This window comes from Porcisia hertigi, chromosome 11 (genome assembly GCF_017918235.1).
Source record: "Porcisia hertigi strain C119 chromosome 11, whole genome shotgun sequence".
NCBI lineage: Eukaryota > Euglenozoa > Kinetoplastea > Trypanosomatida > Trypanosomatidae > Porcisia > Porcisia hertigi.
The window spans coordinates 467962-493360 of NC_090570.1; the positions used below are offsets into that span (position 1 = coordinate 467962).

The following is a 25399-nucleotide window of genomic DNA, read 5'->3' on the forward strand; positions in this document are numbered from 1 at the left end:
CGCGAAGCCATTTATATATAATCCAATACTGCATGCCTCCATGCGGAGGTTGCCTTGGTGTTGTCATTTCAAAGAAGCCAAGGACGGCAGATGACGCAGGGGAGTTTGGGGCTGGGGAGAGAGAAGAAGGGTGACGATATTCGGGGTCTGTGTCATTGGACAATGCTGTTCTTGTTGCTAGGCACTACCGCACTCCTCTCTTTCCCGCGCCTTCGCTGTGCCCCACTCGTCCGCCGCTGCTGATTCCCTTTACCGCATCTTTAGCCTCACCAATCCGTACGTGTGTAGTAGTTTGTCATATCCCCTCTGCTAAGGGATCTGCGTGGCCTGTCAGTCTCGGAAACAGTTACGAGCGTGACCGTTATCCCCTCTCCCTCCTTTCGAGTTGCTTCTTGGCTTGACGCCCTTCATGCTTGTTTTTGCCGTGGGGCGCCCTCACTCTTCCCGTTCTCGCTCCGCCTCCTCCACCGCTTCACTTTCTTCCTTTGGTCTGCCCTCCCTTCCCCTCCCCTTGCATGCTGTTTATCACTCTTGCCTGGCTGCACATCATTGACGCGCCGGTGTGTACCACTCCTCCCCCTCCCCCACCCCTCTTCCGCACACCCACACACGTTGTGCTTGTTGCATTGCTCACTCCCTCCGCGCGCCCCAAAAGAACCGCGAACGAATCATGTCGCACTCTGCCGATCTCCAGTGGATTCTGGTCCGCCAGAACAGCCGCTTCCTGCAGAAGCGCGGTGGCATCCGCATGAGCTGCGACCCGTTCAACAACAACGGCAACTGGACGAAGCGCCACTCTGGGTTCCTGAACAACAAGGCCGCTGTTGTGAAGCCGGCGAAGGGCGGTGCGATCTGCGTGACGCTGAAGGACGGTAGCAGCAACAACAAGCCGAGGCAGGCGTACCGGAAGAGCGTGCTGGCTGCTAACGTGAAGGCGTCTGACGTGAGCCGCGCAGTGGCTGCTGTGCGCCCGGACCTCGCCGACGTGGCGTTCCGCCGCGCGCGCCGCATGGCCCGCATTGCCAGCCGCACGGAGAAGGTTCGTGCTGCTCGCAAGGCCCGCTCCGAGAAGATCACGTTCTCGCGCAAGTCTGTACGCGCGAAGCGCAGCTAGTCTGCCGCTGCGTTGACGTGCATTCACAGCTGAGACTGTGTGATTACGACACACGATTCTTTTGCGTTCTTTTCTCTCTTTTTTTTCTTGTCATTTGCCCTCTTTTCCGCAACAGCAACAAAGAAATGTGCGCTTCGCTCCCGCCCGCTCTTGTGCCCGTGCACGGCATCGCGCTGCTGGCTGCAGTGAGGGAGTGACAAGCGGTGCTCGTTAAAATGAAAAAAAAAACAGCATGAACGCCAACGCGATTAGTGGAGACACCATCCCATCCGAGACTGCGGCGTGCGCTCCCGTCAGTGGCGGGGGGAGTTGGATGGTGTCCGTCGAGGCCGTCAGCGACTCTTTAAAGGGGAAGGGATGTGACTCTCGATGGAGGTCTCCATGGTTCAGCGCGAGCCCACTTAGTGGTCAATGAAGGAGAATAACGGAGCGCTTCAGGGTGTGGGGAGGCGGAGTGCAGCTTTTGTGTTTCTGCATTTGCTCTGCGCACTGTCATGAAACCGGTGGTGTATTCTGGCCGAAGCGTTACCAGGATGACTCCCCACACCTCCACACAACACTTCAGAGATGCGCAGCGTGTTGTGGCATTTTTCCAAAGAAATGCGTTTTTCTCTCTTCCCCTATTCCCGGAGCTGCGTTCTACTCTAATCCTCATGCCAATCGCCTCATCCTACCGACGGACTGATGGGCTCTATGTCTCATACGTTCTCTGTCCTCGCCTTTTTTTTTTCGGGGGGCTGTTGGTGGTGCACCCATCATTACTACGATCTCTCGCACTCTACTGAACGCCGCCTCACCACTTTGCTTTTGATGCGACGCGTGTAGAAACTCTGACCTCCCCCCTTTCACTCATCCCGATACACTCACACACACGCACCCACACCCACACACATATATACAAAGGATCAACTCGGTGTGTGTGTGTGGTTGTGTGTGTACGTATACATCCAGTGACCCGGTGCATATGTTGATGTTGCGAGGCGTTTGCGCAGTCGTTGTTGCCCGGTTTAGCCATTTTTCTTTGCTCTTTTTGTGCCTTCCTTTTTTTTCCTTTTTTTTTCCTGACACCACTACGCCTTTTGTTGCGGTTTGTCTGGGGTTGCCTTTCGTTCTGGCGTGGGTGTCTCTTCCCTTCACTCTTCCCCTGTCTCTGTATTTGTGAGTGTGTCTTTGACCAGGTGTGCGCGCGCGCCGCCGCTGCGTTGGTGCTGCTGATATACGGATTTTCTTCCTCGTGAGGAGGGGTGGTGTTGGTGACGCGAATTCTTGGGCGAGCGGAACGGTGCGTCCCAAGCGCTGACGGCGGAGGCAGTTGGAGGACGCATACACACACACACACACACACACACACACACGCACACACACACACACACACACACACACACACACACACACACGGCACTTTCCGTTGAAGAGCCACTATGAGGTTGAAGAACACGGCGTTGTGCTGCGCTTTCGCGTGGTCGCCGGTGGTGTTGGGCAACCCGCCCCTCCTCGCCACTGCGTCGTACAGCGGAACGATGGATGAAAACTTTAGCGGCGACGCCTTCCTGGAAATCCGTTTGGTGGATGTGAAGGTGACGGACGAGACGGAGTTGCCTGTCGTGGGGCGCGTGCGACTGCCGGATCGCGCGTATCGTGTCGACTGGTCGCCGTACGCCGGGCCACAAGGTATCATTGGTGTCTCGTGCGGCAATGGTTGCTTGTACATCTTCTCCGCTGCAGATGTCCTCGCTGCTGGACCGAACGGTGGCAGTGAAGAGGCGAGTGACCACCCGCGCGGGCTCCTGTGGACGGTGCGTGAACACGCGGGTTCGGCCGTGCGCGGCTTTCACTTCAACCCATCAAAGCCACATTTCTTTGCCACTGGCGCTGACGACGGTGTCTGGCATGTATGGACGCTGCAGGATGGCGCCACCGGCTCTGTCTGTGCACCAATGAAGGTGTCGGTGATCTCGAACATCCCAAATAGCGGTGCCATTGTTCACCTGCAGTGGCACCCAAAGTACGCCCATATCTTTGCCACTGCGACCGTGGGCGGCGTGGTGAGCGTGTGGAACCTGAAGATGGCGACCCGTGTAACCGCACTGAACGTCTCCAAGGCGTCACATGGGGCACAGATAACCGCCATCGCATGGAACCCCACGGCGGCGACGCAACTCGTCGTGGGCCTCGATAATGGCCATCCAGTACTCCAAGTGTGGGACCTCCGCACCGGCGTGGTGCCGCTGCGCGAGATGAGCGGTCACACCGGCGGCATTACTGGCCTGGCGTGGTCGGAGCAGGAATCGTCAATGGTTGCGTCGTGCGGTAGCGATGGCCGAACAATGTGGTGGGACCCGAACACGGGGGAGAAACTGGGGGAACTGCAGCCGGTGGGGCAATACCTCGTTGACGTGCAGTGGTGCCCAGTGCTGCCGGCTGTCATCGCGACATCTTCTTTGACGCCGCTTCTATGTGTGTCGACGGCACAGGATGTGTCCACCACCGGCGGCGATAAGCTGGGTGCGGCACCTAGGTGGCTGAACAAGCCATGCGGGGCCTCAGTCAACATGTCCCTCGCCGTCGCCTCCCTTGCCCCTGGTACGGCACATGACATAGTGCTGACAAACCTAAACTGCGCGCCAATGAGCCCCAAGACGTCGGAGGACCAGCAAATGATGGGAGCCCTGGCCAAGTTCCCGAACGGGTCGCCAGAGCGGACGCAGTGGCTGCGCGACACCCACCACGAGCTTTTCGCTGCCTTCTCGAGCGCGCAGAATTCCCGTCAGCCCATCCTCGACTTTCTTAGCGAACGCGTCACCACCAAGAAGAGCGTCGCCGGCGCCGGGAAGCAAGGAGAGGACGATGACGATCCATTTGCCGCGATATCGCAAGAGAATCAGAAGAGCTACGAGGACCGCACGGCGGAGCTCGTTGTCAGTGGGAAAGTCGAGGAGGCTGTGGACCTGTGCATGGACGAGCACATCTTCGATGACGCTTTCGCCATCGCCTTTCTCAGTGGCGGGGAGATGGTGCGGCGGGTGCACCAGCGCTACATTGCGCATATCGCCGCCACCAATCCGAAGAGGCGCCACGTCCTCTACGCGGGCGCGATCGCCTCGGGCGATTTTCGACCCCTTGTTCAAGCCCACGTGCCCTGGAAAGAAGTGCTCTCCACAATTGTGGCGTTCGTTATGGGTGACCGGTTTGCCGACGCGTGCAACCTGCTGGGCGACGCGCTGCGCGATCAGCAGAAGTACGAGGGTGCCTACCACTGCTACGTTTGCGCACGCAACGTGGACGCTGTGGTGGATCTTTGGCGCCTTGAGAAGCGCCCCTCGCGTGAAGTCGTTCAGGACACAATTCTACTGGAGGAGGTCACACAGCGGGCGGCGAGTAGCGAGTACCTGGCGCACTGTATGTGTGACTACGGTGTAAAGCTGCTGACGGACGGTCACCCAAAGGAGGCGGTGCAGTACTTGCAGCGTGCCGCTCGCATCGGTGACTACACAGCCAGGGTGCTTGTCGATCGCATGAGGTACCTCTTTGACATTGCGCAGTCTGACCAAGGTGTGCCGTACGCGTCGGCGCCTGTGTCGGACGCACAAAGCCCAGCGTGCCAAGCTTTCTTGGCTGCCGCACAAGAGCGACGGATGCAAGAGCAGCAGCAGCAGCAGCAGCAGCAGCAGCAGGCACAGGCACAAGCACAGGCACAATCACAGGCACAAGCACAAGCACAAGCACAAGCCATGGCCCAGCCGCCGCCGCAGCAGCAGCAGCCGTACCACGCGAACCCTATGATGATGTCAGGGAAACCACATCCTCACCAGGTGGGGTACATGCCAGCCGGTGGCTATCCATCGCACGTGGGTCCACCTACAGCGGCTTCGCAGCCCCCACCGGCTCTTTTCCCTCATAACCTCCCCCCATCTGGGCTCCCGCCAGCGCCGAGTGTTAACGGATCCCATTGCCCACCGCTGATGCCTGGTGCCGGTGCCGGTGCTGGTGCTGCGTTACCCTTGTACGGTGCAGCCGCTCCTGTGAGCAACAGCGTGAATGGTGCGTCTTCAGCGGCGCCGTCGATGATGCCGCTGTCAGCGCCCGCTGGGGGTCCACCGATGGGGATGACTGCACCGGACAGTAACTCTTCCCGCCTCAGTGCACTCCCGCCCAGCCGCACGAACGCACTTCCGGCTTCACCGAATGGGGTCATAGGCCAACCGAAACCTCGACTCATGCCGCATCCGGTTTCTACCTACTCATCAATGAGATCGCCGACTACCGCTGCCATATCAGCCGGCAATGCACCTCCTCCGCAGGGACCTCCTACGTCGTCCCCTGCCATGGCCTCCCGTGCGCCATCGCAGCCGACGTCGCTGTACAACGTGGCGGCGCCATCGGCACAGCCCCCACCAGCGATGCAGTCGTCACCGTATCCCGCAGCACCACCACCGCCGCTCCAGCCTGCCGGTCCTTTGTACGGTGGCGCCTCCCAACCGATGGTGAAGCCGCCACCACCTCCACCGCCAGGACCTCGACAGCCTGCGACAGGCAGCGCGCTTCCCCCGGCCCCAACCGCCGCGAACCCAGCGGTCTCACTCGCTTCCGTGAACCCCGCCCAATTCGCGTCTCCGTTGCACAGCCAGCTGGTGATGCGTCTTCAGCAGATCATCCCCGGCATTCCAGATCCCCGCAGGCGTGCAGCGGTTGAGCAGGCGGCGGTGGAGCTGGTTCGTCAGCTGCAGCTGGGGATGCTGCCGGAGGACCTTGTGCGGATGCTGGGGCACTTCTGCGAGAGCGCCAAGACGCTGAATGCGACGCAAGCGTGGACTCAACTAGCGCAGCGGTACGGTGGTGTCATTCAACCCTTCGCGAATCTCTGTTATTTGTGAGCAGCGCACCATTCTCTCGTCCTGTAGCACCCCACCTTTTTTTTTTGTTGTTGTTTGTGCGTTGCGTGTGTGAGTATCTGGAGTGGCTCATGGTTGGTCTTTTGAAAGTTGTTTCCTGAAGAAGCCGCTGCATGTGTGGTGTGTGTGTGTGTGTGTGTGGTGGGCTCAGGGATTTTTCCCCACGGGGGATGTGGACGTTCAATGCCCGGTAGCAGGGGGAGGAAGCTCCGTGGTTGCAGAGCTCTCTCCCCCCTTCCCCCGGGCTTGTTACACATACACACATACACACGCACAAAGTCACTCCACTCCCGCCGCTGCGCCCTACTCTATCTCCGCTACGGCTATTCGGTTGAGCTCCTTTGAGGGGGGTGTGCACGGCAGGATGAGTGTATGCATTTACACAGCACATATGTAGATGTATACATATGGCTGTATTAACTCATGAGTGCTTGCCTCGGCTGGGATCGACACACTTTGCTGCTGTTGTCTAGGTGCCTCGCCGAGTACAAGCTGCGTGGTATGGCGTGCATCGGTGCAATATACATAGCCAGGTGCAGTGCCAACGACGTCAAAACGTGGGAAGGATCATGTGTATGATGTGCGTCTCCCCCCTCCTTCCCCGTGGGGGTAGGTGTGTCGTGTGTATGTTTGTCGTATCCCCTGTGCGTTTTACGAATAAGGTGAGTGCGTGCGTGCGTGGGGGGGGGGGCACTCCTGGGACTGTGCACCAGTGCTTTTTCTTTGGCCTTTTTTAAATGTGCGAGTTTCTGTGCTGCACGACTTGCGTGTTTGGTTTTAGCGTGAGGGGTCTCGGTTGCTTCGTCGTCCTCTCTGTCGTGGTGGTTGGTGGTGGATGGACAGCCATCCGCGCTACCTTCCCGCGCTTAAAGCGGAGATGAAAAAAAAATTCGTTGTTGTGGGCGTTTTATCCACTTTTATTGTTTTTTTCTTCGCGTGCGTGTGCGTGCGCGTGTGTGTGTGTGTGCCACACCTGCGATGGGCGCCATTTTTTTTTTATTGCCATTTTTGATGAAAATTTTTTTATTTGCTCCGTTTTCTTCTTTTGTTTGTTGTGCGTGTGTGGGTGTAGGGGGTGGGTGTCATGTCGCTGCGCGCGGTGTACTTTGGCTTCTTTATTCCCTTCACTACATCACACGGGAGCGCCTTCGCCTGTCTCGAATCTCATTCTCTCTCTCTCTCTGATGTGCGTGTCTGTGCTTTCTGTCGTTGGCTCTGCGGCTATTCTGCATGGGTGTGTGCGGTGCTTCTCTGCAGGTCGCTACCTGGGTAGCCACTCACGTACAACCCACCCAGAGTGGGTGTTGCAACGAGGTTATGTTTTTCTCTTCATCCGGCGCAGACATGCGTGTTTTTTCTTCTTGGAGTATGACGCGTGTCTAAGCCAAACTGCAGACGATAAAAAAAAACAAAGAAGATGCAAGCTAAGCGATTGAAGTTGTCCCGTCACAGATTGACCGATAACAGCATGTTGCAGTAAGCTGTAATCAAGAGTACCGTCAGGGCTGTCTGCCTGTCTGTCTTTCTCTTTCTGTGTGTGTGTGTGTGTGGAGGTTGAAGACATCATTGAAGAAAAGAGGCAACTTTGATGGTTTTGTGTTATAACGCTTGGAGGTGGCGCTTTAAAATTCAGGAGACACACGTGCCAGTGATTTCGCTGTGTATCGTCCCAGTAGGCGGTGGAGTATTCTGGGTTGCATTGTGTAGAGCGGTAGAATGACGCCTCGTTCCTCCTGCTACCTTACCACCCAACGCCACACGTCCCCCCCCCCGTACACACACACACACACACACGGTCCTTCGTCTTCCTATCCTGTTGCGTGTGTGTGTTTCTTCTCCTGTTGTTTGCGGACTAATGTAGTCCGCAAGCTATCTCCCTGCATCTTGCCTCTCTCTCTACTCCGCCAGCCAGCCCCGCTCCCACCGCTACACACTTGCTCGCAGACGGTCTCCTCACTCTGTCAGATCACACCCAATCACCAGCACGAGCTCCTGCCCCCCCCTCCCTCCCTCTCTCTCTCTCCCTTTTCGTGAGCGTATCGAGCGAGAGATCAGGAAAGGGAAAGCCCATCGATATCCACACACACACACACACACACACACACACAAGCCCTAAACGGGCTCGAACACACTCCGCTTTGATCCTCAAAGATGTCTTGGCAGCAACCGACAGGCAGCGACAACCCCAACGCGCAATCCTACACTCCTCAAGGCAATGCGTACATGGGTGCGTACAACCCCCAAGGTGCAAGCGGGTTCTACCCTCAGCAGCACCACCACCACCACCACCACCACCACAGCGGCGGCGGCGGCGGCAACTACTATCACCCGCAGCAGGGCTTTGGCAGTGGTGGCAACTACCCAGGCGGCAACTACCAAGGCGGCAACTACCAAGGCGGCCACTACCAAGGCGGCCACTACCCGCGTGGTGGTTACGGCGCTCCTCAGGGGCAGCAGCAGCAGCAGCAGCAGCAGCAAGGAGGCAACTGGGGCAACTACAACTATCAACAGGGCAGTGGCTACGCTGCTTCGCAACAGCAGCAGCCGGCGCCTTGGGAGCGGTCCTCAATGTCTTTGAAACAACAGCAAAACCCCGTCGCGCAAAAGCCAGCGCCGAAGGCATCGGCTTCGGATGCTACAAAACTGTCATTGGGGGGCGGCCCCGCGCAGCCGGTTGTGCTGCCCAAGAAGAATGGTGGCACTCTTTCACTGGGCAAAAAGAAGCAGGATGCCAAGGAAGCGACAACATCGAAGGAGGCAGAGTCGATGCCCCCAGCCCCGGAGGCGGCGGTAACGCAGACATCTCCAGTCGCGGGATCTGAGGCAAACGTGGAGAGTGACGCGGGCCCGTCGACGGTCTCTGCAGTCGAAAGCCCACTACTGGGGGCCCCGGCTACTATCAGTCCTGTTGCGAGCACCTCGAAGCCCTTCTCGGCGCCTCCTGTCAAGTCGATGCCCGCGCCGACGGGGAAGCAGGACGCGAAGATGACTCCTGGGGATTTGCGAGAGGCTGTAAAGAAGGAGATCGCACGTCAGCGTCAGCAGAACAAGAAAGTGTACACGCGCGACCCTCGTCCGCACTTCAACATCGTTTTCTGCGGCCACGTTGATGCGGGCAAGTCCACCATCTCCGGCCATCTGCTTATGGAGAAGGGGCTCGTGGACCAACGCGAGATGGAGAAGCTGCGCCGCGAGGCCGAAATCAATCACCGTGAGGGCTGGGAGTACGCCTATGTCATGGATGTCTCCGAGGAGGAGCGGTCGAAAGGTATTACGCGCGAGACCGGTGCGGCCTACTTTGAAACCGAGAAGCGCCGTGTGACGGTGCTGGACGCCCCGGGCCACAAGGCGTTTGTTCCGTCCATGATTGGCGGTGCCACCCAGGCAGACATCTGCGTCCTTGTCATCTCCAGCCGCACCGGCGAATTCGAGACTGGCTTCGAGAGAGGCGGACAAACCCGGGAGCATGCGATGCTGGTTCGCACGTGCGGTGTGAAGCAAATGATATGCGTCATCAACAAGATGGATGAGATGAAGTGGAACAAAGAGCGCTACGACGCGATTGTGGGTAAGCTGAAGCCCTTTTTGCGACAGAACGGCTACGACGAGGAGCGCGCCAAGAACCTTGTCTTCATGCCCGTGGCAGGTCTGACAGGCGAGAACATGATCAAGCGCGTCGAGCCTGACCACTGCGACTGGTACAAGGGTCCGACGATGATGGATGTGATCGACAACCTGACGCTGCCCGAGTCGAAGACGGAGGACGACGTCTTCTGTATCCCGCTAGTCGGCGCCTACAAGGATGACGGCAAGATGCACGTCTACGGCAAAGTGGAGTCTGGCTCCATCGCGGTTGGAGAGAAGATCCAGGTACTTCCCACGAAGGCTGAGGCCGTCGTCGAGGGCATTTCGATCGAGTCCACCGAGTTCGAGAAGTGCTACCCCGGTGACAATGTGCACCTGCACGTGCGCGGCATCGACGAGGCGGACATTCACGGCGGGTACGTCGCGACCTCTATTCCAACTTCGCTGCGCGCCGTCGAGTTCTTTCAGGCTCGTGTGGTTATATTGGAGGTGAAGAATATTATCAGTGCTGGCTCCCGTGTGATGCTGCACATCCACTCCGCCCAGGAGGAGGCGTCCTTCCACAAGTTACTAGCAAAGATTGACCGCAAAACCAACGAGGTTATCGAGAAGAACCCGGCGTGTGTAAAGGCTGGTGACGTGGTGATTGCCCGTATCGAGCTCGACCGCCCCCTGGTGCTAGAGACGCATAAAGACTTTGATAAACTGGGTCGCTTCATGCTGCGCGACGATGGTCGCACTATAGCGATCGGTGTCGTCATGCGCCTTTACGAGTCCACACACGAGTCGCTCGCAAAGTCTGGTCAATAACCCCCTCAAGTCTGAAACCGCGGCAGCCGGACGACTGGGCTCGGATTAACGCGTGGAGGGTGTACCAAATGGGGTGTGTGCCCATGGCAGAGGGGTGATTCCTGTGAGGGTGCGAGACATTGAGGGACATCGTCAGCAGTTGTTGTAGCCAACGCGCAGAGGGAATATGTGGTTACCGGTGCCCTGAATTGGGGGGGGGGGGGGGGCTACGTGGGTTGAGCTTGATGCTCGTTCCCTCCATATTCTTCCCTCGTCTCTCTCGACTGCCACCGCCGCTCATTTTTTGTTTTTTTGTAGATGGGCCTGGTCAAACGAATGGCGAATTCTGTATTGCTGGTTCCACTAGTGTCGCGAAAATATGCCCCTGGCCCTCCGCCTCCCGCCCCATGGCCACTCCAAGTGGGTTCCCCTCCCTCCTCTCGCCCTCCGCTCCGTGTGTGTGCGTGTATAGGTAAAAATTGCGCTTTGCTGTCGTGGTAGATGAGGGGATTTTGAAAACTAATTTAAATGAGATGAGTCGTGGGCTGATGCCGCTCTCCCCTCCCCTCCCCTCCCCTCCCCCTCCCCTTTCCGCTGTGCGTCTATGTGGATATGCACATATATATATATATTTATATATTTATACGTGTGTACATACACACACACCGATTCGGGTAGGAGATGATGAGCGAGGAGCAACGGGGGAAAGAAAGAGAGGGGAGGGTGGCGGTGGTGGACACCGGCGTTTCTTTGCCCCCTTCCGCGTTGAATTGGGCTCTCTCCCTTTCCCACTATTGTTTTCATATTTTTGTTTGTTTACTTTTCTGTTTCCGCGACGAAGAGAGTATCAGTAAAAAAAGTGAACGAGAGAGAGTCTGCGTGAACCCGCGGTTAATCCACCCACCCCTAAACACACACACACACACGCGCGTCGTAGTATATTACACCACCACCGCTTCTAGACGAATGATTCCGGAGGGGGAGGCGGGTGAGGGGGGTTGGAGGTTGGCTGGGTGCATGGGAGGCGTGATGCTACGGATACGGTGAAGGCAGCTCTCCACAGTTGTGCTTGCGTGTCTGTATATGTGTGGGGATGTGTTCGACGTAATAAATGTATACGCGTATATATATATGTATGTATATCAATTTATATATACATAATACCTTTCTTACGTCTGAGTGTGTCTGTCGTGTTGGTGACGACGTTGACTCAAATTTAATTAGCATACGCCAAGCCTCTTCCTCCGTTCTTCCCTCTCCTTCAACACTTGCCCCCCACCTCCCCTCCACTTTTTTTTTTTTTGTGTGTGTGTGTGTGTAAAGGGGGGGGGGAGGGGTCCGGGCCGGGGCTTAGTTATGAATACAGCTTGGGTGCGTGTTCTCGCATTCATGAGTGTTGGGGCCCGCGTCGAGATGTCGTTGTTGGTCTCTTCCGATCGTGTTTGCTGTCTCATGATTTTTTTTTATTTCATCTAAGATGATGCTGAGGTGACGTTTGAGGATTGCCGAAAAACACAGTACCCAAGCAAACTTGTACAGAGGGCGATGGCGTGACACTGCGTGTGTGTCTGTGTGTGTGTGTGGAGGAGTGGCATGGCAACCCGTCTAGGGGTGGTGGTGGTGGTGGTGGTTGGTCCACGGGTCCAGTCGATGCTCCTCGTGCAATGCGTCACTGCCACACCAGTCTCTCCCCTCCCCCACCCCCCTTCGAACCCAAGCATACTCAAATCATGTGCGACGGTTCCACTCCGTCGAGAAATGTGTGACGGATTCTTCTGCGGAAGTGAGGAGGAAGGGGGGGGGGCGGCGGGCGCGGCAAGTGGCGCACCTCGTGTGTTGTCGTCAGAGCACGCTCTTGTCCCCCCCACCTTCCCCCCCTCGCGTCTCTTTCCCTTCTCATCGCCACTTCTCATTACTCCACTTCATCTTCCACCACGATGTGTGTGTGTGTGCGTTTATTCTTCTCGTTATATGAGCGTACAGCGAAGAGGAGCTGTCAGGAAAGAGAGGGAAGTTTGACCCGAGCTGCGACTGCAGCGGACAAAATCTTCAAGAGGAATAAAACAGGGGGCGATCGGGGTGCGCAGCTGAAGCGGTACAGAGACGCTACACCGACCCGAAGTCCTGCCGTGCGCAATCTACCTGCATATTTTTCCCCTCTGCTTTGTGCGTCGTAACATACTCCTCCAAACATCAACACGAGACGGAGAGCTGACAAACACAGAGGGGTACATGCACATACACATATATATATAAAGAGACACACACAGGCAGTGGGACAGACAAGAGCTTTTCGCCGCACCGCGTTGAAGTTACATAAGCGCTCCCCCCTCTCTCTCTCTCTCTGTGTTTGTGTGTGTGTCTGCGATTCCCAATCGTCCCGCTCCAAACATTTTAGCGCATCATAATTTTTTATTTTTCCACGCGCCACTCTCCATCGACCACACCACGTAGGCAGGCCAGTGTTTGGGCGTTCGTTTTGTGTGATTCCCCGGCATTCTCCTCGATGTTGCTTGGCTCGCGTCGAGCTCGGGCGCCGGTACCGGCACCCATCCCGAGTGCAAAGGTGTGGCGCTCCTGTGCGACGGCTACATCACCATGCCGGGGGTTCTTCATGCGACATAACCACACACAAAAGTTGTCATCGCTCTCCTCGTCAATCTCCCCCAGGTATGGCGTTAGTGGCGGCAGCGGAATGGTGGTTGCACTCCACGTCCAGCAACGTGGCATTAGCTGGAATCCCCTTAGCTGGGGCCGCACAGATGTGGGGCGGTCGACGAACCCCCAACTGGAAGAGGAACTGCCGGAGATCTTCGCGAATCAGCCAACGGAGGTGGACGACTACATTCGCCCTGATAAGAGCGTTTTCGAACGTCTGGAGGACTTCTGGGACTGGGTTGTGGGCTTCATGCAGCCAGTGGAGAAGCAGGTGGAGATCATGCGCAGCCTTCGGCACGACGGCTTAATGTCGTGTGATCTCGGCGGCTGGGGCCACGTGTTTTTTTTTTACGGCCTGATCATGCGTGTCCTGACGCTGATCCCGTCCCTCTACAGTCACCGCAACTCGTTGCGCATGGCCCACATCGGCCCCCAAATCTCTGAGATCACCAACAACCAAAACAAGGTGAAGAATGACCGCACCCTCTCCTCGGCAGAGAAGCGCGTCATCAAGGACGGCTACAACCGCATGAAGTACGCACTTTGCAAGAAAAACAAGTGCGCGCAGTGGAAGAGCTTTCTAACCATGCTCACAGCGCCCATCACGATGTCAGCTTTTTTGTCTATTCGTCGTCTGGCGATGTACGAGACGGATTTGGAGATGGCGCCGTTCCTGTGGGTGACGGACTTGACTATGCCTGACCCAACGTACGCGCTGCCGGCTATCTGTGCCGGCATGTTCCTCGTGAACTTCGAGATGAATCAGCGCATGCAGCGCGGTGGTCGAAGTGCCAGCAGCATATACGTGCGGTGGGCTGTGCGTGCATCGTCTCTGGTCGGCATTTATTTTTTTGCCGCGCAACCGTCTGCCATGTTCGCCTACTGGATCGGGCTGTCCACAGCGGGGCTGCTGCAGCCCATCTTGCTGCGCTGGCAACCCTTCCGCGAGTTCTTTCACTTCCCTGACCCGCCTCAGGCTGCCAAGTCCAACATCATATCCGAGATCAAAGGGCCATCGCTGTATGAACGCCTCTTCGCCACGCAGGAGGAGAAGGCTCGATTGGAGGAGCAGCGCAATGCTGAGCGCATCAAGAACAGTGCAGCGCGCATCGAGATGGTTGACGACTACGAAGTTGTGCTGGTCGATGACCCAAAGGTGGTGCCGTCAGGGAGGCGCCGGTGATGCGCGAGTCTTTTGTTTCGGTACAGTGAAGTCGTAGGACCAGGAGGGGTAGCGTGGGCCCCTTCCCCCCCCCCCCCTCCGTCGCTCACAATGCCCTGGCAGACGTGCGTCGTCCGTGAACGTCTTTTTGCGAACACATCTCTGCGCCATTTTACATTTTTGGGGCACGACTTCGAGCATCCGCCACACGTGGATTCACCGCCTCAGAGCTTCAAGGTCATCTTGAGTAATGCGCGCTGCTGATCACTAAATAAACAAGAGTCCACTCATAGTGCCCCTGGGACTGTGGAGTCGCGCTTGCAGTGTGGCGGCACCGCGAAGGCGGACTCCACTTCTTTCAATGCTTTGCGCGGGCTCGAGTCCTGGATGAAGGCGCACCGGGATGACAGCAGCGGCGGATCCAATATTGAAAGTACTGCAACGGCATTGCGCAAACTTGGACCAGGTCAGGGTTGGTCGTCCGCGGGCACCCTGTCACTCGTCCACGCACCATGCAGTCGGCTTCTTGCAGCACCGAGGAAGTGGGTGGTTGCCATTCTACACGAAGGCATTTATTTCTCCCCTCTGGCTGTAGTACCTGTGCATGCCTTGTTGATCCCCCCCCCCCTCCCTCCCCCCTCCGCTCCACGCATGCGTACATACATACGCACATTCCCTCTTCTGGTGTGCAGGTGGTGGGCAATAACACACTCAAGAATCGATGATGACAACCGACTTTTTCTTGAGGGGGATTGGGCGCTTGTCTTATCCGTCGATGGTCGGGTTCGTCCATCCCGTATCGAGGTGTCGCTCTTGAGGGTTCATGTTTACACCAGCAAGTTGTTTGCGCACAAGAGGGTGGGGGGAGGGGGGGGGGGGGGACCCCCCCCCCCAAAAAAAAAAGTCACGGGGAGGGGGCGCCCGTGCGTTGAGAAATCTGTCATCCACTTCCCTCAATGAAAAGAGGGCCTTCTTCTTATTCTCTTTTTGTGAGGGACTCCCTTTTTTCCCTTCGGCAACTCCTCACCGTGGGCCTGCGCGTTCCCCGCGCGGCAGACACAAGTCAGCTCCCACGTCAAGCACACGTATCACATGCTTACATGAATTCTATTGATCTCTGGCCCCCTCTCCTTTTCTCTCCGCCCTCACCCTTATAACGTTTGGGCTTGTTGTTTCGCTGGGTTCTTGACGCACACGCGCCCCACTCCCGATTCTCCCCCCCTCCTCCCTCCTCCCGTGTGTGTCGTTCCACAGCTCGGCACCTGCACTACCTCTGCCTGCCCACGCACTCCCATATACATTTTTTTTGTAGGGCAAACATGACGATGATGAGCGTTCTCGCGAACGCGCTTCGCACCATTGCGAGCGCGGAGCGCCGTGGCAAGCGTCAGGTGCTCATCCGCCCCTCCTCCAAGGTGGTGGTGAAGTTCCTGCAGGTGATGCAGAAGCACGGCTACATTGGTGAGTTCGAAATCATCGACGACCACCGCGCTGGCAAGATCGTCGTGAACCTTAACGGCCGCCTCAACAAGTGCGGCGCCATCTGCCCACGCTTCGACTGCGCCACCACCGACTACGAGAAGTGGATGAAGAACATCCTCCCCTCCCGTCAGTTCGGCTTCGTGGTGCTGACGACCTCGCTTGGCATCATGGACCACGAGGAGGCCCGCTCCCGCAACACTGGTGGCAAGGTGCTCGGCTTCTTTTACTAAGCAGTGGTAAGGTGTACAGCATCGTTGTTGTTTCGACGTGAAGAGACCCCCCCTCCCTCCCTTCCCCTCCTCCTTCAACCCCTATACACATACACCTATCTGTGTATATGGCTTCCACTCTCATCGAGTGGAATGCGTGTACTTGCGCGCGTCTCTCCTTCTTTGAGCGGATGTGGGTGGGTGGGTGGGTGGGGAGGAGGGCAGGAAGGGGGCGCGCACATACGCACATACACACACACACACGCGGGTACGTGAGCGCCACCTTTCCTCCCCTCCCCCCTCCCGGCGGTGTTTCACTGGTCTGTGCTTTCAGTGATTTCTTTTTTTTGTTTTTTTCTTCTCCTTCGCTGAGGCAAACCAAAGCGCAGATGACGTGTGTGAGGGAGAGACGAGAGGGGCTGCGGGGCGTGGTGAGAGGACGGAGTGGGGGAGGCGGTGCAGCATCCCATCAGGTAGATGTAGAGGAGCAGTAGGAATGACAAACTACCTTCACAGCTCCCTCTGCTACTACTGATGTTCATATATATATGTGTAGGCCACGTTTCTTGATGCGTCACGTCGCTGTTGCCCCAACCGGCTCCCCTCCCTCCTCTCCGCCTGCCTCTCAGTCGCGTTTTTTTTCCCTGCCTCAAACATACTCACGTCAAACACCAACCAACCCCCCCCAAAAAAAAATCAAAAAAAAAACTCCACCACCTTGGCGGCCGTAGATCCTCTCCTCTCCTCTGCCCTACCCTCCCCCCCCCTACACACACCCATGCATCCCTTTTGAGTACCAGCAGAAACGGGGCGGGGCGGGGCGGGGGGGGGGGATAGGGAGGAAGAGAGGGGAGGCGGAGTAGAAGGACAAAGGAATGGTTGCTCACCATCCAGTTAGAAACTTGCTGGCTTTCTTTGAAAGCGTCACTCTGCGAAGCCATGCGTTTGCCGCGTGTGTATCCGCACTGTTTGCGGGAAAAGAAGTGGCAGCGACCTACTCTCCCCATCCTACGCTTCTTCTCCAGGAAGCAGATGGGGGAGGCTGGAGGCGGACTCTTCTTAGCATCGCTTGGTGATGGTGCCGACGGCCGCTGACCCCTCACTCTTTTTTTTTCCCCCGCTCTCGGCACCCGGTTTTTATGCTCGTCTTTTTCATGTATGTCGTTACTATCTTATTTTTATTATTATTGGCCTTTGTCGTCGTTGTCTTCTGCGTCTCTTTCGATGTTAATCCCCCTTTTTGTTGCTCTTCTGTGACTGAATCACCACCGCTGTCAACCTACTCAATCACCGTCAATTACACCATGGCCCACACGACACACACACACACGACACAAAAAAGGGGGGAAAGCGGTCAATCGCCATTTTGTTTTTCAGCTCCCCTCCAAAAAAAAACCGATAAAAACACACACACCAGTGCACCTAAAGGCGAGGGGGACGGTACTCTCTCTGTATACACACATTTATTTGCAGTCATGGCGAAGGCGCTGACTGAGTCTCTGGGGCAGCGTCTCGTGTTCACGATGGCGGAGGGACACGAAGTTTCGAACAGCACCTCTGTCTCCGGCGTTGACATGCGATGGGTGAACAACAAGGCTTTACTCTACGCAGCCCTCATCTGCGCTGTCATCAGCTGCTTCATCTCTTTCAGTGACCTGCGTGAACACCTTTCACGTTTTGACTACCCCAAACTGCAGGTGCTGGAGATGCGCATCATTATGATGATTCCGATCTTCGCCGTTTTCTCAGCCCTGTCTCTGTTATACGCTGACTGGCGCTTCTTTTTCGAGACGGTGCGCGACACGTACGAGAGTTTTGTTCTCTACATTTTTTTCATGCTGATGGTGTCATACTGCGGCGGCGAGGGGCAGCTTCTGCGGTCTCTCAAAAAGAAGCGCTACAAGGGCGTACACATGTTTCCGGTGTGCTTCCTACCAACTTATCAGCTCGACACGGCCTTTTACCTCCGCTGCAAGCGCTGGGTGCTCCAGTGTGCGCTGGTGAAGCCTCTTGTCGCCTTTATCGCCATGGTCTGCCACCCGCTCGGCATCTACGAAGAGGGCCGCTTCACTCCAGATAATGTCTACACGTACACCTGCATCATCATCAACATCAGCCTCACGCTCGCGCTCTACTACCTTGTACTCTTCGAGAACGAGTGCGAAAAGGAGCTGCATTACGCGAAAACGTTCTTGAAGTTCCTGTGCATCAAATCCATCATTTTTTTCAGTTACTGGCAGTCTGTCTTTGTGAATGTCGCCTCGTCGACCCACATCGTTTATCTCGGTGCACATGCGGAGGAGATCGAATTCACCAGCGGCCTTATCAAAGACCTTTTGATGTGCTTCGAACTTGTGTTGGTGGCCTTCTTGCATCGTGCCGCCTTTGGGCGCACGAAGCTGGATAAGGAAATGGCCTGTGTTCCGGTTTACATGAAGGATAACAACACCGGTGACCTGCGCTCCAACGTGGACGTTGCGCTAAGCGTGAACGATATTATCGATGACACCTTTGGAACGATCTTCTATCGGAAAGGAAAGCTGATCGATCAAGAAAATGGTGGTGAGAGCGAGGATGACGATGAGAACAACCCAGTAGAAGGGCCAGCCACAGCAGACAGAAGCGGTGGAGGCGCACCTCGAGGCCCGCTTGCCGGAGTGGCGTCCGGATGCAATGGCGGTGGGTTGGACATGATTTGCAACATCGATGCCTTAGTTCGCGATCCCACACTAGAGGAACTGGTTCGTCACGCCATTGCGACCGATTACGGTGTTCGTGTGGACGGCGTGCTGCACTACGATGAAGACAGCGATCGCGAGGAGCGCAATCAAGAGATGAACTTCGCGGACACCGACGTTATTCTTCGCCGCTCCAGAAGTGAGGCGGCGGCGGCGGCTGTGCGGGTCGACACGGATCTCCTTCGTTCTAACCAGACGCTCCATGGGGGCGTCACAACGCCGCAGATATACTGCGTCGTGTGCGGCCGCTTCGACCGCGATATGGTGCGGCGGCGCAACGGCTACAAGTGCAAGGAGTGTGTCGGTACGAAGAGCCAGTCTCTGCTGCGGCACCGGCAGCGGGAGGCCAGTGAGGGCGATGGGTACGCACCGAGATTCCGACACGACGACCACCTTGGCCGCGAAACATATGCGGTGGTGGAGACGATGGACGCTACAGCAGACTTCGCAGTCGGCACTGGTACTGACGAGCTGGGCGTCTCGCCTGCTGTAGCGTCGACGATGTTGCATCACCATGTGTCTGTAGTCAGCGACAATGAAGAGGATGCCTCGTATGTGCATCCCCTGCCCACAGAAGCGAACGCGGATCTCGTCGGCGTAGCGCGCTTGCCTTGAGGCATCGGCCATGGCAGCACTCCAGGAGCCCTAGTCGAGGGTTTCGGGGCTACCAACATGGATCAGGTCTTCTGCACCACTTCCCATCGGGTTGTTACAAGCTCTGCAGCGTCGCGGATCTCGGTCGCGGCACCGCGATTTGGGGAAGCTCCCCCATGTCCGCCGGCACGTCGAGGGGCCCGCGCCGGCGCCAGCGGGTGGAGCCACCTCGAACTGGGCCGCGTAACCCCAAAGGATTATTAGATGGGCGTACAGCCCCTCTTCCCCTCCCCCGAAAGGGGTGGGTGGGTGGGTGGGTAAGACAGACTGACTCGAGTTAGTCACGTGAGCGGCAACGACCCCACAACCATGCATCTATACACAAGTATGTTTTGTATGGCTGTTTGTTTCGGTGTGCCTCATTGTCGTCATGGCATGTCCACTGCTCTTGCGTCTCTTCAGCCTTGTTTCTCTGTTTGCCTGTTGTGTGTGTGCGTGTGTGTGTTTCTGGAATCGTACAAGGGGGAGGGTCGACGTTGATGTAGCCTACTCCGATACTCTCGTTTTCTTACGTTGCTGTATGATGGCTGGTCTCTCTCTCTCTTCTTTCCATTTTTTTTTCTGTCTGTCGGTGATCCCGTGTTATGCGTTGCGTTTTATCAACCTCTGCCACTATCCCTCGTCCCCCCCCACGCCCATGTGTTTGTGCCCTTGTGAGCCGTGCGTCGTTCGGTTCATGATCGGTGTGCCAAAGGGGGGAGATGCCGTCATGTTTTCTTTTTTGAAGGGGTTTGGGGGGGGAGGGGGGATGACGCCAGCAGAGAAAAAGTAAGGAAACAGCCAATATGCGATCATCAAAAGATAACTGTGAGGGGTGGGGTGGGGTGGGGGTGGTCCCACAGACGGCATCCCAATCACGGTGGAGGGCGTTGCGCGTGGCTGTGGCAACGTCGCAGCTGTTGTAAACGTGACAGCAGGTCCATGTTTCTTCCCAAGCCCCGACGTGCAACATTTGCGCCGGGGGTGGAGATGAGACTAAAAATAATCACTACTGTCTTTCGGAGGGTGCGGCTCTGTCGAAGGGGCTTGTCTGTAGTAGCGCATGGGCGAGCGCTCTGGCCTTATTGCATCTCTGTACGTGTGCGTGATCGTGATGAGCAGAGTTCTTCATGGTCGCTCTTTCGCCGCCGTCGGCAGTGCAGGCTGCAGTGGACTGTCATACCGCCCCACCTCCTCCCCGCCCCCTGCTGCCGCCTGCTCGCTTTTCTGTCGCTCCACTTCTCTTTGCCCCACACTCTTGTCACATCCCTCATTTGCTGCACAGCTCTGCGTCGACAAAAAAAAAAACGGTTCTTTAGTTTTACTTTCGTACGACCCCTGAGAGTGTCGACGCGATAACAGTGCGAGCAGAAGCAAGCAAGCGCGCAGACACACGTACGCTGAGAGTCGGCAGCGGGACGGGGGAGTGTGTGCGTGTGCGTGCGAGAAGCTGAGAGCAGGATTGGTAGAGAAGGTTCACGGAGTGAGACTCTTGCTGCATGGCACTCACAGCGCACTGACCTTCCTTTGTGCTCCACATCGGTTCTTGCCTCCCACTCTACTTTTCACTTTTCACTTTTTTTCCTTTTTTCAGTGCCTCTTCTTCTGCGACGCACTCTGCGCGATGCCGGTAGAAATCGCCAACAGCGACGACGTGGACTTCTCGCAGTACTGCGTATTGCAGAGCAATGATCACCCGCCTGTAGAGTTCAAGGTGTCGCGCGAGTCGGCCAAGATGTCAGGGCTGCTCAAGGACATGCTGGACGATCAAGAGGGCAGTGAGGCGATCATCCCCATTCCGAACGTGTCCGGTCAGACGCTTCGGCTGGTACTGGAGTACATGGAGTACCACTGCGGCAACCCTGCCCAACCCATCGAGAAGCCGCTCAAGACGACGATCGACTCGCTCGTGTGCGAGTGGGACAGCAACTTTCTTTTTAAGCAGCTTCTCAAAGATGGCGACGAGAAGCAGCACGAGGTGCTGATCGACGTCATCATGGCCGCAAATTTTTTGAACGTACGGGATTTGCTCGAACTGACGTGTGCCTGTGTCGCCAGCATGATACGGGGAAAGACGGCGGAGCAGATTCGTGAGCTCTTCAACATCGAGAACGATTTTACACCAGAGGAAGAAGAGAAGATTCGAGAGGAAAACCGCTGGTGCGAGGAGTCCTAAGGTGGAAGGGGGCATCTCTGGAACGGACGCCCCATCTCTTCCCCCTTCTCTTCCCCCTTCCCTCCCTCGTCCTCCGTCCTCCGTCCCCCCGTCCTCCCCCCCTACAGCGTGCGCTTTAGAGGCCGGCTCTTCTCTCTCTGTGTGTGTGTCGTTGTCGTTGTCGTTGCTGTTTGTCTTTTCCCTGTATTGAAGCGTACCAGTCCACGTGTGTCTGGATCTATCTGCGTACCTTGGGGTCTGACGTTTGCTTCAACTTTGTATTGCGTGGGTTAGGTCGGTGATATGTACGTTTCATTCTTCAATGACAACTTTTTTTTCCTTCCCACTTTCTCTTCTCGGCCACCTCTCCGCATTGCTTTCTTTTCTTTTGTTGTTGTTGTTGTTTCGCTTGTTTCGGTGTGGCTGTCGTGGGTTTCGGGCCTCTCTCAACAAATTTCTTACGTTCGCCGAGTGTCATGGATCGTCTGCGGCGTTTGTTTTTGCCTTTTCCACTGTTACACCGTAACAGTGTCGGGTGCAATAGTGAAGAGTTTGTTTTTTTCTTTGCCTCTTGGTGTGGCTGATGTGCTTCCGCTCTCGCCTGTCTACGCGGAGGTGCCGACTGGTGCGGGTATAAGCGGCAAGCGTGTGTGTATGCGTTAGGAGCCGATCGCTGTAGGCGAAAGGTGCGCTCCCATGGCCATTCCTCGATCACCACCTCGCGCTCACCCCCTTCGCTTTGTCCCTTCACTTTTTTTTTTTCACGAGTGGGGTTTGTCGGACACGCGTGTGCGGATCGGTATTATCTGGAACGCTGGCAAGTTAGGGATGTATAGACGCGGGGCCGCAGAGAGACCAGCTTTGGTTCGTGCGTTCCGGGGTGGAGGAGGGAAGGGGTGGCGGTGTCCTGCATTGAGACGCCTGTCCCACGTGCACGCGCACACTCTCCTTCAGGCTTCCGTGAGTCCAGTGAATACTAATGGGCAGAGTTTCTGTTGTTGTTGATCACTACGCGCGAGTGTGAGACGAGGCTGTGTAGTCGTGTCCCCCTGTGCGCATGGTTTGGGTTCTCGGATCAGCTCAGCATCCTTTCGTTACCGTTGTCCCGTCTGTCGTCTTATTGTGCTTCTTTCCCTCTTATCACGACCTCCTGTTCACTACGGCTTCTCTCATATCCCAGAAGCGCGGCGTGACAGAGGCTTTGCGATGTTGCGCCCTGCACGCGAGTGGCGGTGATGGTGGGTGGACCCGTTCTCTCCCCCAATAATCGTTGCGATGCAGACTCTGAAGGATCACCCTCATGTCAGACAATCCTTTCTCGTCCCGCATGGATGTGTACGCTCTCTGTACTGTACACGAGCGGACACGGACCGACGCGCGCGCACACACATACACCTACACTAAAAAGGGGGAATAATACGAGGGACGAAGAGCGGTAGCAAAGGAGGCAACGGGAAGGCGTCTAACTGGTCCCGTGCGTGGCCGCTCCACCAAAAAAAAAAAGGACTGTGGGCTCAGTTATATTCAAAAAAGAGAGACAGGCATAACCACCACCACCGTCATCACAAAGCAGAACAACAAGGGCAAAGGAAAAAAAGCGAAGCAAGGGGACAACACCACCCGATATGCACACACACACATCACAGAGCGAGGCGTGCTACTGTGTGTGTGTGTGTGTGTGTGTGTGTGTGTAAAGGACGAGTTGCGAGAAGGGGATTTTTCTCTCCCTTTTTTTTTCTTTCACGCTGATGTTGAAGTTTGATGGTGATGATGATGATGGCGCTGCGTTTTTTATTATTATTATTGTTTTTCCATGCCTTCCTCCTCTTTTTTTTTTGTGTGTGTGTTTTCTTTTTTTCTCTCTCCCACTCAGCACCCTGTTCACGTTTCATTGATATATATATACATATAGATGTACATATATATATATATCATGTATGTATGTGTATATGTGTGCGTATATCATGGCCACGCTCCCCTCTCCTCCCCGTCTCTTCATCTGAGTTCGTTGGTTTGGTTCGTTTTACGGTTTAGTTTAAGAAAAAAGAAATGAAGTGCCCCGCGCGCGCGCACAACAACAACAACAGCCGTTTCCTTCATCTCCACCTCTCCACACAAAATTTGGAGTAGCGGGAAGGGAGGGGGGGGGGCAAAAAAGTGTGTCCCCACCCCTCCGCAATGGCGATGAGGCGCCAGGGAGGGGGGAAGAGAGGCGTTGAGGACGTCAAGCTCCACGCGCGTCTTTCATTGCGATGATTAATGAAACTCCTATTGCATCCCCTGCTATTCGATACTGATGTCTGTCGACGGTTCTCTCTCGTCGAGGGGACCGTCAACTGGTCTAGCTACAATGTTGCACTCTCCCTTCCCTGTATCTTCTATTTTTCTCCGCCACGTGCTGTGCCCAAAGACCATCTCGACGATAGTTTTACATGGTGCACCCGTAATCCCCCCCCCTCCTCCATTGGCGCAACACAGAGAACTCACGGCACTGCTCATCACCTTGCTTCCTTCTTCTCTATCGGTGGAGCTTGGCATCCTCATGGCATTGAATGTCAAACATGAGGATTTGCTTTCGGGAGGACTTCGATGTGATGCTCTCTCTCTTTTTCTGCCCATCGACTCTTTGTGGGTCTCCATCTCAGCACATGCGTTTCACAATCGCTGCTAATGCCCCGAGGGGCTCAAACTGTGTTGCCAGACGCTGTGAGTGGCGACTTGCATGTGCGCAGTGACCCGGCTGCTCTCATCCACTCCTGCGTCTGCCCCCCCCCCCCTCCCTCTCCCCCGAATCAACACCTATCCTTTGTCCTCCGTGTGTTGCTCGCCTTTTCACTTTATTTTGTCGGTTCTCCACTGCGCCCGTGTGGCGGTTTTCTTTTTCCAGGGTTTTTGTTGCTGCTATTTTTTTTTTCCTCTTCGGCAGGAGGAGGGGACGGTGTACACTCTCAGCTGACAGAAAACAAAACGAAGATCGCAGCCGTTATTGCAGAGGTTGCGATATATACCGCAGAAGTAATACCGCGCGCGCGCACACACAAACAACAAACGAAACACCATACCGACTGAGAAGGACACCCATGCCACTCGAAAGGCCTCGGTCTGTCCCGAGCTCACCTTTGCATACTCACGTAATTCGTCTGTGCGCCGTGCGTGCCTCCGAGCAGAGCTCACACGCCTCTTGCCCTCAATGCCTTTTCTGCTCCCTGCCTCGAATCGCTTTAAGTGTTTCGCAACTCCATCGTTTTGGTGGTCGATGAATCACAGCAAAGCGAACACACAACACAGCGCATAGGCGCAGTACCAGGGCCACCCACAACCTCGACATATTTTTCCTTGCCGTGGGCGTTGCCGTGTGGCACCTTTGTTGATGGTGAATCGCAGGGTGCTATGGAACGCGCATTTTAGGCTTGTGCAGGAGCGCTGTCTCTCATCGAGTTGGTGTCGCTCCCCAATTGTCCACAAAACACTGGCGCAGTGCGTTTCGAGAAGTTAGCAGCCGACCGCTCCGCACCTCTGCTGCCGGTTCTCATCTACCCCCGCCCCGCCCTCCCCCCCTTGTCTCTTCCCCCCCCCCCTCCGCCTTCGACTCTCTTGGAGAGCTGTACGTGGTCTTGCTTCTCACTTTTGTTTCCTGGTGACTCTTCGGGTGCGCTCAGCTCTCTCGCGACGGCGCGCTTTGCCGCTTTCTGAGTCTCGCCTGCCATCACCACCACCTCCCCTCCCCTCTTCTCATCCTCCTCCCTTACGCTATTCTTCGCCGCCGTTATCATTGGATGGCGGTGGCTGGTGGTGTTCCCCCCCCCTACCCCGTTGTTTTCTGTTTCGCCTGCTTCCACCGTGGCACCTTCGATAGATCGATCCAAGCGCCTTCCCGAGAAGTGCAGCGCCGCTTCCAAGTCGGACTGATTGAGGCCTTCTCACGTCGATAAGTCTCTCGACTCACCGAAGAGGATTGATGGCGAGGAAGCCGCTGGTAGGG

General features: G+C 56.2%; 7 protein-coding genes across 7 annotated transcripts; all 7 read left to right on the forward strand.

The window, feature by feature from the left end:
• Positions 1–670: 670 nt before the first annotated feature.
• Positions 671–1114, forward strand: JKF63_07055 (uncharacterized protein; the record flags this gene model as incomplete). The annotated part of the gene is made up of 1 exon (XM_067902999.1): positions 671–1114. The coding sequence occupies one exon, from the start codon at positions 671–673 to the stop codon at positions 1112–1114; it is 444 nt and encodes a 147-aa protein (XP_067759008.1).
• Positions 1115–2535: 1421 nt separating this feature from the next.
• JKF63_07056 (uncharacterized protein) lies at positions 2536–5988 on the forward strand (the record flags this gene model as incomplete). Its single annotated transcript, XM_067903000.1, has 1 exon — positions 2536–5988. The coding sequence occupies one exon, from the start codon at positions 2536–2538 to the stop codon at positions 5986–5988; it is 3453 nt and encodes a 1150-aa protein (XP_067759009.1).
• Positions 5989–7722: 1734 nt separating this feature from the next.
• JKF63_07057 (uncharacterized protein) lies at positions 7723–10401 on the forward strand (the record flags this gene model as incomplete). Its single annotated transcript, XM_067903001.1, has 2 exons — positions 7723–7866; positions 8155–10401. The coding sequence occupies 2 exons, from the start codon at positions 7723–7725 to the stop codon at positions 10399–10401; spliced, it is 2391 nt and encodes a 796-aa protein (XP_067759010.1).
• Positions 10402–12886: 2485 nt separating this feature from the next.
• JKF63_07058 (uncharacterized protein) lies at positions 12887–14221 on the forward strand (the record flags this gene model as incomplete). The annotated part of the gene is made up of 1 exon (XM_067903002.1): positions 12887–14221. One exon carries the CDS (start codon positions 12887–12889, stop codon positions 14219–14221), a length of 1335 nt encoding a protein of 444 aa, XP_067759011.1.
• Positions 14222–15519: 1298 nt separating this feature from the next.
• On the forward strand, positions 15520–15912 carry JKF63_07059 (uncharacterized protein; the record flags this gene model as incomplete). The annotated part of the gene is made up of 1 exon (XM_067903003.1): positions 15520–15912. One exon carries the CDS (start codon positions 15520–15522, stop codon positions 15910–15912), a length of 393 nt encoding a protein of 130 aa, XP_067759012.1.
• Positions 15913–17366: 1454 nt separating this feature from the next.
• JKF63_07060 (uncharacterized protein) lies at positions 17367–19244 on the forward strand (the record flags this gene model as incomplete). The annotated part of the gene is made up of 1 exon (XM_067903004.1): positions 17367–19244. One exon carries the CDS (start codon positions 17367–17369, stop codon positions 19242–19244), a length of 1878 nt encoding a protein of 625 aa, XP_067759013.1.
• A 1642-nt stretch (positions 19245–20886) lies between these two features.
• On the forward strand, positions 20887–21438 carry JKF63_07061 (uncharacterized protein; the record flags this gene model as incomplete). Its single annotated transcript, XM_067903005.1, has 1 exon — positions 20887–21438. The coding sequence occupies one exon, from the start codon at positions 20887–20889 to the stop codon at positions 21436–21438; it is 552 nt and encodes a 183-aa protein (XP_067759014.1).
• Between the last annotated feature and the right edge of the window lie 3961 nt (positions 21439–25399).